The sequence below is a fragment of the Staurois parvus genome, unplaced genomic scaffold (assembly GCF_062004578.1).
Source record: "Staurois parvus isolate SC_StPar_1 unplaced genomic scaffold, SC_StPar_1.0 ptg002479l, whole genome shotgun sequence".
NCBI lineage: Eukaryota > Metazoa > Chordata > Amphibia > Anura > Ranidae > Staurois > Staurois parvus.
Window position 1 is genome coordinate 27,501 of NW_028320275.1, and position 13,566 is coordinate 41,066.

General features: G+C 58.7%; 1 protein-coding gene across 1 annotated transcript in view; it reads left to right on the top strand.

Moving 5' to 3' along the window:
- Positions 1–12,927, top strand: part of LOC149430741 (cleavage and polyadenylation specificity factor subunit 4-like) — a 40,104-nt gene extending 27,177 nt beyond the window's left edge. Inside the window, exon 5 of the mRNA XM_089666030.1 lies at positions 12,561–12,927. Within this exon, the coding sequence (XP_089522156.1) occupies positions 12,561–12,629 (69 nt within the window). The 3' untranslated portion in view covers positions 12,630–12,927. The remainder of the gene's footprint in view (positions 1–12,560) is intronic.
- The last annotated feature ends 639 nt before the right edge of the window (positions 12,928–13,566 follow it).

Below are 13,566 nucleotides of genomic sequence, written 5' to 3' on the forward strand. Positions count from 1 at the left end.
AGGCGCAGTGGTGGGGTATCGTTGAGGAGTGTAGGCGCAGTGGTCGGGTATCGTTGAGGAGTGTAGGCGCAGTGGTCGGGTATCGGTGAGGAGTGTAGGGGCAGTGGTCGGGTATCGGTGAGGAGTGTAGGCGCAGTGGTCGGGTATCGGTGAGGAGTGTAGGCGCAGTGGTCGGGTATCGTTGAGGAGTGTAGGCGCAGTGGTCGTGTATCGGTGAGGAGTGTAGGCGCAGTGGTCGGGTATCGGTGAGGAGTGTAGGCGCAGTGGTGGGGTATCGTTGAGGAGTGTAGGCGCAGTGGTCGGGTATCGTTGAAGAGTGTAGGCGCAGTGGTCGGGTATCGGTGAGGAGTGTAGGGGCAGTGGTCGGGTATCGGTGAGGAGTGTAGGCGCAGTGGTCGGGTATCGGTGAGGAGTGTAGGCGCAGTGGTCGGGTATCGGTGAGGAGTGTAGGCGCAGTGGTCGGGTATCGGTGAGGAGTGTAGGCGCAGTGGTCGGGTATCGGTGAGGAGTGTAGGCGCAGTGGTCGTGTATCATTGAGGAGTGTAGGCGCAGTGGTCGGGTATCGGTGAGGAGTGTAGGGGCAGTGGTCGGGTATCGGTGAGGAGTGTAGGCGCAGTGGTCGGGTATCGGTGAGGAGTGTAGGCGCAGTGGTCGGGTATCGGTGAGGAGTGTAGGCGCAGTGGTCGGGTATCGGTGAGGAGTGTAGGCGCAGTGGTCGGGTATCGGTGAGGAGTGTAGGCGCAGTGGTCGTGTATCATTGAGGAGTGTAGGCGCAGTGGTCGGGTATCGGTGAGGAGTGTAGGCGCAGTGGTCGGGTATCGGTGAGGAGTGTAGGCGCAGTGGTCGGGTATCGGTGAGGAGTGTAGGCGCAGTGGTCGGGTATCGGTGAGGAGTGTAGGCGCAGTGGTCGGGTATCGGTGAGGAGTGTAGGCGCAGTGGTCGGGTATCGGTGAGGAGTGTAGGCGCAGTGGTCGGGTATCGGTGAGGAGTGTAGGCGCAGTGGTCGGGTATCGGTGAGGAGTGTAGGCGCAGTGGTCGGGTATCGGTGAGGAGTGTAGGCGCAGTGGTCGGGTATCGGTGAGGAGTGTAGGCGCAGTGGTCGGCTATCGGTGAGGAGTGTAGGCGCAGTGGTCGGGTATCGGTGAGGAGTGTAGGCGCAGTGGTCGGGTATCGGTGAGGAGTGTAGGCGCAGTGGTCGGGTATCGGTGAGGAGTGTAGGCGCAGTGGTCGGGTATCGGTGAGGAGTGTAGGCGCAGTGGTCGGGTATCGGTGAGGAGTGTAGGCGCAGTGGTGGGGTATCGTTGAGGAGTGTAGGCGCAGTGGTCGGGTATCGTTGAAGAGTGTAGGCGCAGTGGTCGGTTATCGGTGAGGAGTGTAGGCGCAGTGGTCGGGTATCGGTGAGGAGTGTAGGCGCAGTGGTCGGGTATCAGTGAGGAGTGTAGGCGCAGTGGTCGGGTATCGGTGAGGAGTGTAGGCGCAGTGGTCGGGTATCGGTGAGGAGTGTAGGCGCAGTGGTCGGGTATCGGTGAGGAGTGTAGGCGCAGTGGTCGGGTATCGGTGAGGAGTGTAGGCGCAGTGGTCGGGTATCGGTGAGGAGTGTAGGCGCAGTGGTCGGGTATCGGTGAGGAGTGTAGGCGCAGTGGTCGGGTATCGGTGAGGAGTGTAGGCGCAGTGGTCGGCTATCGGTGAGGAGTGTAGGCGCAGTGGTCGGGTATCGGTGAGGAGTGTAGGCGCAGTGGTCGGGTATCGGTGAGGAGTGTAGGCGCAGTGGTCGGGTATCGGTGAGGAGTGTAGGCGCAGTGGTCGGGTATCGGTGAGGAGTGTAGGCGCAGTGGTCGGGTATCGGTGAGGAGTGTAGGCGCAGTGGTGGGGTATCGTTGAGGAGTGTAGGCGCAGTGGTCGGGTATCGGTGAGGAGTGTAGGCGCAGTGGTCGGGTATCGGTGAGGAGTGTAGGCGCAGTGGTCGGGTATCGGTGAGGAGTGTAGGCGCAGTGGTCGGGTAATGTTGAGGAGTGTAGGCGCAGTGGTCGGGTATCGGTGAGGAGTGTAGGCGCAGTGGTCGGGTATCGGTGAGGAGTGTAGGCGCAGTGGTCGGGTATCGGTGAGGAGTGTAGGCGCAGTGGTCGGGTATCGGTGAGGAGTGTAGGCGCAGTGGTCGGGTATCGGTGAGGAGTGTAGGCGCAGTGGTCGGGTATTGGTGAGGAGTGTAGGCGCAGTGGTCGGGTATCGGTGAGGGGTGTAGGGGCAGTGGTCGGGTATCGGTGAGGGGTGTAGGGGCAGTGGTCGTGTATCATTGAGGGGTGTAGGCGCAGTGGTCGGGTATCGGTGAGGAGTGTAGGCGCAGTGGTCGGGTATCGGTGAGGAGTGTAGGCGCAGTGGTCGGGTATCGGTGAGGAGTGTAGGCGCAGTGGTCGGGTATCGGTGAGGAGTGTAGGCGCAGTGGTCGGGTATCGGTGAGGAGTGTAGGCGCAGTGGTCGGGTATCGGTGAGGAGTGTAGGCGCAGTGGTCGGGTATCGGTGAGGAGTGTAGGCGCAGTGGTCGGGTATCGGTGAGGAGTGTAGGCGCAGTGGTCGGGTATCGGTGAGGAGTGTAGGCGCAGTGGTCGGGTATCGGTGAGGAGTGTAGGCGCAGTGGTCGGGTATCGGTGAGGAGTGTAGGCGCAGTGGTCGGGTATCGGTGAGGAGTGTAGGCGCAGTGGTCGGGTATCGGTGAGGAGTGTAGGCGCAGTGGTCGGGTATCGGTGAGGAGTGTAGGCGCAGTGGTCGTGTATCATTGAGGAGTGTAGGCGCAGTGGTCGGGTATCGGTGAGGAGTGTAGGGGCAGTGGTCGGGTATCGGTGAGGAGTGTAGGCGCAGTGGTCGGGTATCGGTGAGGAGTGTAGGCGCAGTGGTCGGGTATCGGTGAGGAGTGTAGGCGCAGTGGTCAGGTATCGGTGAGGAATGTAGGCGCAGTGGTCGGGTATCGGTGAGGAGTGTAGGCGCAGTGGTCGTGTATCATTGAGGAGTGTAGGCGCAGTGGTCGGGTATCGGTGAGGAGTGTAGGCGCAGTGGTCGGGTATCGGTGAGGAGTGTAGGCGCAGTGGTCGGGTATCGGTGAGGAGTGTAGGCGCAGTGGTCGGGTATCGGTGAGGAGTGTAGGCGCAGTGGTCGGGTATCGGTGAGGAGTGTAGGCGCAGTGGTCGGGTATCGGTGAGGAGTGTAGGCGCAGTGGTCGGGTATCGGTGAGGAGTGTAGGCGCAGTGGTCGGGTATCGGTGAGGAGTGTAGGCGCAGTGGTCGGGTATCGGTGAGGAGTGTAGGCGCAGTGGTCGGCTATCGGTGAGGAGTGTAGGCGCAGTGGTCGGGTATCGGTGAGGAGTGTAGGCGCAGTGGTCGGGTATCGGTGAGGAGTGTAGGCGCAGTGGTCGGGTATCGGTGAGGAGTGTAGGCGCAGTGGTCGGGTATCGGTGATGAGTGTAGGCGCAGTGGTCGGGTATCGGTGAGGAGTGTAGGCGCAGTGGTGGGGTATCGTTGAGGAGTGTAGGCGCAGTGGTCGGGTATCGTTGAAGAGTGTAGGCGCAGTGGTCGGGTATCGGTGAGGAGTGTAGGGGCAGTGGTCGGGTATCGGTGAGGAGTGTAGGCGCAGTGGTCGGGTATCGGTGAGGAGTGTAGGCGCAGTGGTCGGGTATCGGTGAGGAGTGTAGGCGCAGTGGTGGGGTATCGTTGAGGAGTGTAGGCGCAGTGGTCGGGTATCGTTGAAGAGTGTAGGCGCAGTGGTCGGGTATCGGTGAGGAGTGTAGGCGCAGTGGTCGGGTATCGGTGAGGAGTGTAGGCGCAGTGGTCGGGTATCGGTGAGGAGTGTAGGCGCAGTGGTCGGGTATCGGTGAGGAGTGTAGGCGCAGTGGTCGGGTATCGGTGAGGAGTGTAGGCGCAGTGGTCGGGTATCGGTGAGGAGTGTAGGCGCAGTGGTCGTGTATCATTGAGGAGTGTAGGCGCAGTGGTCGGGTATCGTTGAGGAGTGTAGGCGCAGTGGTCGGGTATCGGTGAGGAGTGTAGGCGCAGTGGTCGGGTATCGGTGAGGAGTGTAGGCGCAGTGGTCGGGTATCGGTGAGGAGTGTAGGCGCAGTGGTCGTGTATCATTGAGGAGTGTAGGCGCAGTGGTCGGGTATCGGTGAGGAGTGTAGGCGCAGTGGTCGGGTATCGGTGAGGAGTTTAGGCGCAGTGGTCGGGTATCGGTGAGGAGTGTAGGCGCAGTGGTCGGGTAATGTTGAGGAGTGTAGGCGCAGTGGTCGGGTATCGGTGAGGAGTGTAGGCGCAGTGGTCGGGTATCGGTGAGGAGTGTAGGCGCAGTGGTCGGGTATCGGTGAGGAGTGTAGGCGCAGTGGTCGTGTATCATTGAGGAGTGTAGGCGCAGTGGTCGGGTATCGGTGAGGAGTGTAGGGGCAGTGGTCGGGTATCGGTGAGGAGTGTAGGCGCAGTGGTCGGGTATCGGTGAGGAGTGTAGGCGCAGTGGTCGGGTATCGGTGAGGAGTGTAGGCGCAGTGGTCGGGTATCGGTGAGGAGTGTAGGCGCAGTGGTCGTGTATCATTGAGGAGTGTAGGCGCAGTGGTCGGGTATCGGTGAGGAGTGTAGGCGCAGTGGTCGGGTATCGGTGAGGAGTGTAGGCGCAGTGGTCGGGTATCGGTGAGGAGTGTAGGCGCAGTGGTCGGGTATCGGTGAGGAGTGTAGGCGCAGTGGTCGGGTATCGGTGAGGAGTGTAGGCGCAGTGGTCGTGTATCATTGAGGAGTGTAGGCGCAGTGGTCGGGTATCGGTGAGGAGTGTAGGCGCAGTGGTCGGGTAATGTTGAGGAGTGTAGGCGCAGTGGTCGGGTATCGGTGAGGAGTGTAGGCGCAGTGGTCGGGTATCGGTGAGGAGTGTAGGCGCAGTGGTGGGGTATCGTTGAGGAGTGTAGGCGCAGTGGTCGGGTATCGTTGAGGAGTGTAGGCGCAGTGGTCGGGTATCGGTGAGGAGTGTAGGGGCAGTGGTCGGGTATCGGTGAGGAGTGTAGGCGCAGTGGTCGGGTATCGGTGAGGAGTGTAGGCGCAGTGGTCGGGTATCGTTGAGGAGTGTAGGCGCAGTGGTCGGGTATCGGTGAGGAGTGTAGGCGCAGTGGTCGGGTATCGGTGAGGAGTGTAGGCGCAGTGGTGGGGTATCGTTGAGGAGTGTAGGCGCAGTGGTGGGGTATCGTTGAGGAGTGTAGGCGCAGTGGTCGGGTATCGGTGAGGAGTGTAGGCGCAGTGGTCGGGTATCGTTGAAGAGTGTAGGCGCAGTGGTCGGGTATCGGTGAGGAGTGTAGGGGCAGTGGTCGGGTATCGGTGAGGAGTGTAGGCGCAGTGGTCGGGTATCGGTGAGGAGTGTAGGCGCAGTGGTCGGGTATCGGTGAGGAGTGTAGGCGCAGTGGTCGGGTATCGGTGAGGAGTGTAGGCGCAGTGGTCGGGTATCGGTGAGGAGTGTAGGCGCAGTGGTCGTGTATCATTGAGGAGTGTAGGCGCAGTGGTCGGGTATCGGTGAGGAGTGTAGGGGCAGTGGTCGGGTATCGGTGAGGAGTGTAGGCGCAGTGGTCGGGTATCGGTGAGGAGTGTAGGCGCAGTGGTCGGGTATCGGTGAGGAGTGTAGGCGCAGTGGTCAGGTATCGGTGAGGAGTGTAGGCGCAGTGGTCGGGTATCGGTGAGGAGTGTAGGCGCAGTGGTCGTGTATCATTGAGGAGTGTAGGCGCAGTGGTCGGGTATCGGTGAGGAGTGTAGGCGCAGTGGTCGGGTATCGGTGAGGAGTGTAGGCGCAGTGGTCGGGTATCGGTGAGGAGTGTAGGCGCAGTGGTCGGGTATCGGTGAGGAGTGTAGGCGCAGTGGTCGGGTATCGGTGAGGAGTGTAGGCGCAGTGGTCGGGTATCGGTGAGGAGTGTAGGCGCAGTGGTCGGGTATCGGTGAGGAGTGTAGGCGCAGTGGTCGGGTATCGGTGAGGAGTGTAGGCGCAGTGGTCGGCTATCGGTGAGGAGTGTAGGCGCAGTGGTCGGGTATCGGTGAGGAGTGTAGGCGCAGTGGTCGGGTATCGGTGAGGAGTGTAGGCGCAGTGGTCGGGTATCGGTGAGGAGTGTAGGCGCAGTGGTCGGGTATCGGTGAGGAGTGTAGGCGCAGTGGTCGGGTATCGGTGAGGAGTGTAGGCGCAGTGGTGGGGTATCGTTGAGGAGTGTAGGCGCAGTGGTCGGGTATCGTTGAAGAGTGTAGGCGCAGTGGTCGGGTATCGGTGAGGAGTGTAGGGGCAGTGGTCGGGTATCGGTGAGGAGTGTAGGCGCAGTGGTCGGGTATCGGTGAGGAGTGTAGGCGCAGTGGTCGGGTATCGGTGAGGAGTGTAGGCGCAGTGGTCGGGTATCGGTGAGGAGTGTAGGCGCAGTGGTCGGGTATCGGTGAGGAGTGTAGGCGCAGTGGTCGTGTATCATTGAGGAGTGTAGGGGCAGTGGTCGGGTATCGGTGAGGAGTGTAGGCGCAGTGGTCGGGTATCGGTGAGGAGTGTAGGCGCAGTGGTCGGGTATCGGTGAGGAGTGTAGGCGCAGTGGTCGGGTATCGGTGAGGAGTGTAGGCGCAGTGGTCGTGTATCATTGAGGAGTGTAGGCGCAGTGGTCGGGTATCGGTGAGGAGTGTAGGCGCAGTGGTCGGGTATCGGTGAGGAGTTTAGGCGCAGTGGTCGGGTATCGGTGAGGAGTGTAGGCGCAGTGGTCGGGTATCGGTGAGGAGTGTAGGCGCAGTGGTCGGGTATCGGTGAGGAGTGTAGGCGCAGTGGTCGGGTATCGGTGAGGAGTGTAGGCGCAGTGGTCGGGTATCGGTGAGGAGTGTAGGCGCAGTGGTCGGGTATCGGTGAGGAGTGTAGGCGCAGTGGTCGGGTAATGTTGAGGAGTGTAGGCGCAGTGGTCGGGTATCGGTGAGGAGTGTAGGCGCAGTGGTCGGGTATCAGTGAGGAGTGTAGGCGCAGTGGTCGGGTAATGTTGAGGAGTGTAGGCGCAGTGGTCGGGTATCGGTGAGGAGTGTAGGCGCAGTGGTGGGGTATCGTTGAGGAGTGTAGGCGCAGTGGTCGGGTATCGTTGAGGAGTGTAGGCGCAGTGGTCGGGTATCGGTGAGGAGTGTAGGCGCAGTGGTCGGGTATCGGTGAGGAGTGTAGGCGCAGTGGTCGGGTATCGGTGAGGAGTGTAGGCGCAGTGGTCGGGTATCGGTGAGGAGTGTAGGCGCAGTGGTCGGGTATCGGTGAGGAGTGTAGGGGCAGTGGTCGGGTATCGGTGAGGAGTGTAGGGGCAGTGGTCGGGTATCGGTGAGGAGTGTAGGCGCAGTGGTCGGGTATCGGTGAGGAGTGTAGGCGCAGTGGTCGGGTATCGGTGAGGAGTGTAGGCGCAGTGGTCGGGTATCGGTGAGGAGTGTAGGCGCAGTGGTCGGGTATCGGTGAGGAGTGTAGGCGCAGTGGTCGGGTATCGGTGAGGAGTGTAGGCGCAGTGGTCGGGTATCGGTGAGGAGTGTAGGCGCAGTGGTCGGGTATCGGTGAGGAGTGTAGGCGCAGTGGTCGGGTATCGGTGAGGAGTGTAGGCGCAGTGGTCGGGTAATGTTGAGGAGTGTAGGCGCAGTGGTCGGGTAATGTTGAGGAGTGTAGGCGCAGTGGTCGGGTATCGGTGAGGAGTGTAGGCGCAGTGGTCGGGTATCAGTGAGGAGTGTAGGCGCAGTGGTCGGGTAATGTTGAGGAGTGTAGGCGCAGTGGTCGGGTATCGGTGAGGAGTGTAGGTGCAGTGGTCGGGTATCGGTGAGGAGTGTAGGCGCAGTGGTGGGGTATCGTTGAGGAGTGTAGGCGCAGTGGTCGGGTATCGGTGAGGAGTGTAGGCGCAGTGGTCGGGTATCGGTGAGGAGTGTAGGGGCAGTGGTCGGGTATCGGTGAGGAGTGTAGGCGCAGTGGTCGGGTATCGGTGAGGAGTGTAGGCGCAGTGGTCGGGTATCGGTGAGGAGTGTAGGCGCAGTGGTCGGGTATCGGTGAGGAGTGTAGGCGCAGTGGTCGGGTATCGGTGAGGAGTGTAGGCGCAGTGGTCGGGTATCGGTGAGTAGTGTAGGCGCAGTGGTCGGGTATCGGTGAGGAGTGTAGGCGCAGTGGTCGGGTATCGGTGAGTAGTGTAGGCGCAGTGGTCGGGTATCGGTGAGTAGTGTAGGCGCAGTGGTCGTGTATCATTGAGGAGTGTAGGCGCAGTGGTCGGGTATCGGTGAGGAGTGTTGGCGCAGTGGTCGGGTATCGGTGAGGAGTGTAGGCGCAGTGGTCGGGTATCGGTGAGGAGTGTAGGCGCAGTGGTCGGGTATCGGTGAGGAGTGTAGGCGCAGTGGTCGTGTATCATTGAGGAGTGTAGGCGCAGTGGTCGGGTATCGGTGAGGAGTGTAGGCGCAGTGGTCGGGTATCGGTGAGGAGTGTAGGCGCAGTGGTCGGGTATCGGTGAGGAGTGTAGGCGCAGTGGTCGGGTAATGTTGAGGAGTGTAGGCGCAGTGGTCGGGTATCGGTGAGGAGTGTAGGCGCAGTGGTCGGGTATCGGTGAGGAGTGTAGGCGCAGTGGTCGGGTATCGGTGAGGAGTGTAGGCGCAGTGGTCGGGTATCGGTGAGGAGTGTAGGCGCAGTGGTCGGGTATCGGTGAGGAGTGTAGGCGCAGTGGTCGGGTATCGGTGAGGAGTGTAGGCGCAGTGGTCGGGTATCGGTGAGGAGTGTAGGCGCAGTGGTCGGGTAATGTTGAGGAGTGTAGGCGCAGTGGTCGGGTATCGGTGAGGAGTGTAGGCGCAGTGGTCGGGTATCGGTGAGGAGTGTAGGCGCAGTGGTCGGGTATCGGTGAGGAGTGTAGGCGCAGTGGTCGGGTATCGGTGAGGAGTGTAGGCGCAGTGGTCGGGTATCGGTGAGGAGTGTAGGCGCAGTGGTCGGGTATCGGTGAGGAGTGTAGGCGCAGTGGTCGGGTATCGGTGAGGAGTGTAGGCGCAGTGGTCGGGTATCGGTGAGGGGTGTAGGGGCAGTGGTCGGGTATCGGTGAGGGGTGTAGGGGCAGTGGTCGTGTATCATTGAGGAGTGTAGGCGCAGTGGTCGGGTATCGGTGAGGAGTGTAGGCGCAGTGGTCGGGTATCGGTGAGGAGTGTAGGCGCAGTGGTCGGGTATCGGTGAGGAGTGTAGGCGCAGTGGTCGGGTAATGTTGAGGAGTGTAGGCGCAGTGGTCGGGTATCGGTGAGGAGTGTAGGCGCAGTGGTCGGGTATCGGTGAGGAGTGTAGGCGCAGTGGTCGGGTATCGGTGAGGAGTGTAGGCGCAGTGGTCGGGTATCGGTGAGGAGTGTAGGCGCAGTGGTCGGGTATCGGTGAGGAGTGTAGGCGCAGTGGTCGGGTATCGGTGAGGAGTGTAGGCGCAGTGGTCGGGTATCGGTGAGGGGTGTAGGGGCAGTGGTCGGGTATCGGTGAGGGGTGTAGGGGCAGTGGTCGTGTATCATTGAGGAGTGTAGGCGCAGTGGTCGGGTATCGGTGAGGAGTGTAGGCGCAGTGGTCGGGTATCGGTGAGGAGTGTAGGCGCAGTGGTCGGGTATCGGTGAGGAGTGTAGGCGCAGTGGTCGGGTATCGGTGAGGAGTGTAGGCGCAGTGGTCGGGTATCGGTGAGGAGTGTAGGCGCAGTGGTCGGGTATCGGTGAGGAGTGTAGGCGCAGTGGTCGGGTATCGGTGAGGAGTGTAGGCGCAGTGGTCGGGTATCGGTGAGGAGTGTAGGCGCAGTGGTCGGGTATCGGTGAGGAGTGTAGGCGCAGTGGTCGGGTATCGGTGAGGAGTGTAGGCGCAGTGGTCGGGTATCGGTGAGGAGTGTAGGCGCAGTGGTCGGGTATCGGTGAGGAGTGTAGGCGCAGTGGTCGGGTATCGGTGAGGAGTGTAGGCGCAGTGGTCGGGTATCGGTGAGGAGTGTAGGCGCAGTGGTCGGGTATCGGTGAGGAGTGTAGGCGCAGTGGTCGGGTATCGGTGAGGGGTGTAGGGGCAGTGGTCGGGTATCGGTGAGGGGTGTAGGGGCAGTGGTCGTGTATCATTGAGGAGTGTAGGCGCAGTGGTCGGGTATCGGTGAGGAGTGTAGGCGCAGTGGTCGGGTATCGGTGAGGAGTGTAGGCGCAGTGGTCGGGTATCGGTGAGGAGTGTAGGCGCAGTGGTCGGGTATCGGTGAGGAGTGTAGGCGCAGTGGTCGGGTATCGGTGAGGAGTGTAGGCGCAGTGGTCGGGTATCGGTGAGGAGTGTAGGCGCAGTGGTCGGGTATCGGTGAGGAGTGTAGGCGCAGTGGTCGGGTATCGGTGAGGAGTGTAGGCGCAGTGGTCGGGTATCGGTGAGGAGTGTAGGCGCAGTGGTCGGGTATCGGTGAGGAGTGTAGGCGCAGTGGTCGGGTATCGGTGAGGAGTGTAGGCGCAGTGGTCGGGTATCGGTGAGGAGTGTAGGCGCAGTGGTCGGGTATCGGTGAGGAGTGTAGGCGCAGTGGTCGGGTATCGGTGAGGAGTGTAGGCGCAGTGGTCGGGTATCGGTGAGGAGTGTAGGCGCAGTGGTCGGGTATCGGTGAGGAGTGTAGGCGCAGTGGTCGGGTATCGGTGAGGAGTGTAGGCGCAGTGGTCGGGTATCGTTGAGGAGTGTAGGCGCAGTGGTCGGGTATCGGTGAGGAGTGTAGGCGCAGTGGTCGGGTATCGGTGAGGAGTGTAGGCGCAGTGGTCGGGTATCGGTGAGGAGTGTAGGCGCAGTGGTCGGGTGAGTGTAGGCGCAGTGGTCGGGTATCGGTGAGGAGTGTAGGCGCAGTGGTCGGGTGAGTGTAGGCGCAGTGGTCGGGTATATATATATATATGTATGTTCAGATTCTGTAAACCTTTATATGCGATAACTAATGATGACATTTGTATTACAATGTATCTTTTGCTGCACAACAAACAATCGGATGGATGAGAGAGAAATGTAGGGATAATAAAAGGTAACAATCAGAATGATTCATTTTCACATCTCGCCATCTAGTGGCAGAACGGATGAATTACAAAAGTCCAAAATGTAACCAGGACCTTCCCGCCTATCACATCCTTCTCTCACATTTCACCTTTTTTAAAAAAAATAAATCCATTTTCATACATTTGGTCTTTTTTTTGATTTCTAAGTGTAAACTTTGTTATAATAAAAATACAAAAAAAACCAAAACTGTAATACTTGATTTGCCAAAAATTGCTTTTATAAGAGGTGATCCTGTAGGATTTCTGGTAGAGGGCGTGGTCTCTGGTGGGCATTGTGGGACCCCCTCCCCCCGTCCTAAATCATTCTTTTGTAAACTTCTTCATGGACCCCAGAAAAGTCTCCCCACCCCCCTTCTTTTATACAGACATTCAGGAAGGTGGGGTACCAGTCTGTATATATCCCGTCCTGATCAGACCATTTCTCAGCGGCGCAATACTTTGGCTGACAATTACTCTGTCATGCAGTTGTACCCAAATTAATGTGATATTTTTTTAAGCCAGATTGCGCTTTCTTTTTGTGGTATTTAATAACCCAAATATGATATTTTTAGTAATGAAAAACAGGGATGCTGGGAACCCCTCATAATGGGCACAGTGGGCATACAGACCCGGGAACTCAGCACAGGGATGGTGGGAACCCCTCATAATGGGCACAGTGGGCATACAGACCCGGGAACTCAGCACAGGGATGGTGGAAAACCCTTATAATGGGCACAGCAGGTGTACCGACCCGGGAACTCACCACAGGGATGGTGGGAACCCCTCATAATGGGCACAGCGGGGGTACAGACCTGGGAACTCGGCACAGGGATGGGGGGAACCCCTCATAATGGGCACAGCGGGTGTACAGACCCGGGAACTCGGCACAGGGATGGGGGGAACCCCTCATAGTGGGCACAGCGGGTGTACAGACCCGGGAACTCGGCACAGGGATGGGGGGAACCCCTCATAATGGGCAAAGCGACTGTACAGACCCGGGAACTCAGCACAGGGATGGTGAAAACCCCTCATAATGGGCACAGCGGGTGTACAGACCCGGGAACTCAGCACAGGGATGGTGGGAACCCCTCATAATGGGCACAGCGGGTGTACAGACCCGGGAACTCAGCACAGGGATGGTGGAAACCCCTCATAATGGGTCAGCGGGGTACAGACCTGGGAACTCAGCACAGGGATGGTGGGAACACCTCATAATGGGCACAGTGGGCATACAGACCCAGGAACTCAGCACAGGGATGGTGGAAACCCCTTATAATGGGCACAGCAGGTGTACAGACCCAGGAATGAAGAACAGGGATGGGGGAACCCCTCATAGTGGGCACAGCGGGTGTACAGACCCAGGAACTAAGAACAGGGATGGCGGGAACCCCTCATAATGGGCACAACAGGTGTACAGACCTAGGAACTCGGCACAGGGATGGAGGGAACCCCTCATAATGGGCACAGTGGGCATACAGACCCGGGAACTCAGCACAGGGATGGTGGGAACCCCTAATATTGGGCGCTGGAACGTTCCTTTAATATGTCTTCCTTTTGATTTTGTAGTGCGGCGATAAAGGTCACTACGCCAACAAGTGCATGAAAGGTCGTTACGCCTTACTGATTAGGAAGTGAAGAGGTAGCCTGGAATTTGGCGGCTCGGAGTCCACCGTCGCTGCCGGACTTTTCTTGTCATTTTGGGGTAAAGAGGCTCCAGCACCTGATTGGACAGATCCATCGACATGTCAGACCTGGGTGCTGTCAGTATGGAGTCCCCCAGCCCCCCCATGTATGTGGAATGTGTCTTCTCTACACTAAGCAGTCGGCTTCCAGTCTGAACCCCAAAACCAGGAGGAAGAAGAGGAACCGTCCAATCACAGATCACCAGATTCCTAATCTTGATCCATTAAAAGATAATATGAAGTATTTGCAACCAGTTTCTTCGCTTCGCGTCTTATTGTGGAAATGTATTTATTTTTGCAGCAGAAAGGGACTCGGCGTATGACGGGACTGCCAAGGGGTCAGGTGATCCACAATGGCGATCTATAGTCACTAAAGATACAGTGCAGGAAATGTGTATTTGCTCCCCCCTGATGCTGAATGTTCGCCCCTCACACAGAAATGATCGGTCTAACAATGGAATGTTCACCCCTCACACAGAAATGATCGGTCTAACAATGGAATGTTCGCCCCTCACACAGAAATGATCGGTCTAACAATGGAATGTTCGCCCCTCACACAGAAATGATCGGTCTAACAATGGAATGTTCGCCCCTCACACAGAAATGATCGGTCTAACAATGGAATGTTCGCCCCTCACACAGAAACGATCGGTCTAACAATGGAATGTTCGGTGTAACACTGAGAGACAGAATACAACAACAAATTCAGCAGAAATGCGTCTAACAAATGATGACGGATCTGCATGTTCATGAGGGAAAGAAGGATTTGATCCCCTATCATTCAGCAGGATTTCTGGCTCCCAGGTGTCTCTCATACAGGTAACAAGCTGAGATTAGAAGCAGTCTCTTAAAGGGAGTGCTGCTAATCTCATTGTGTTACCTGTATAAAA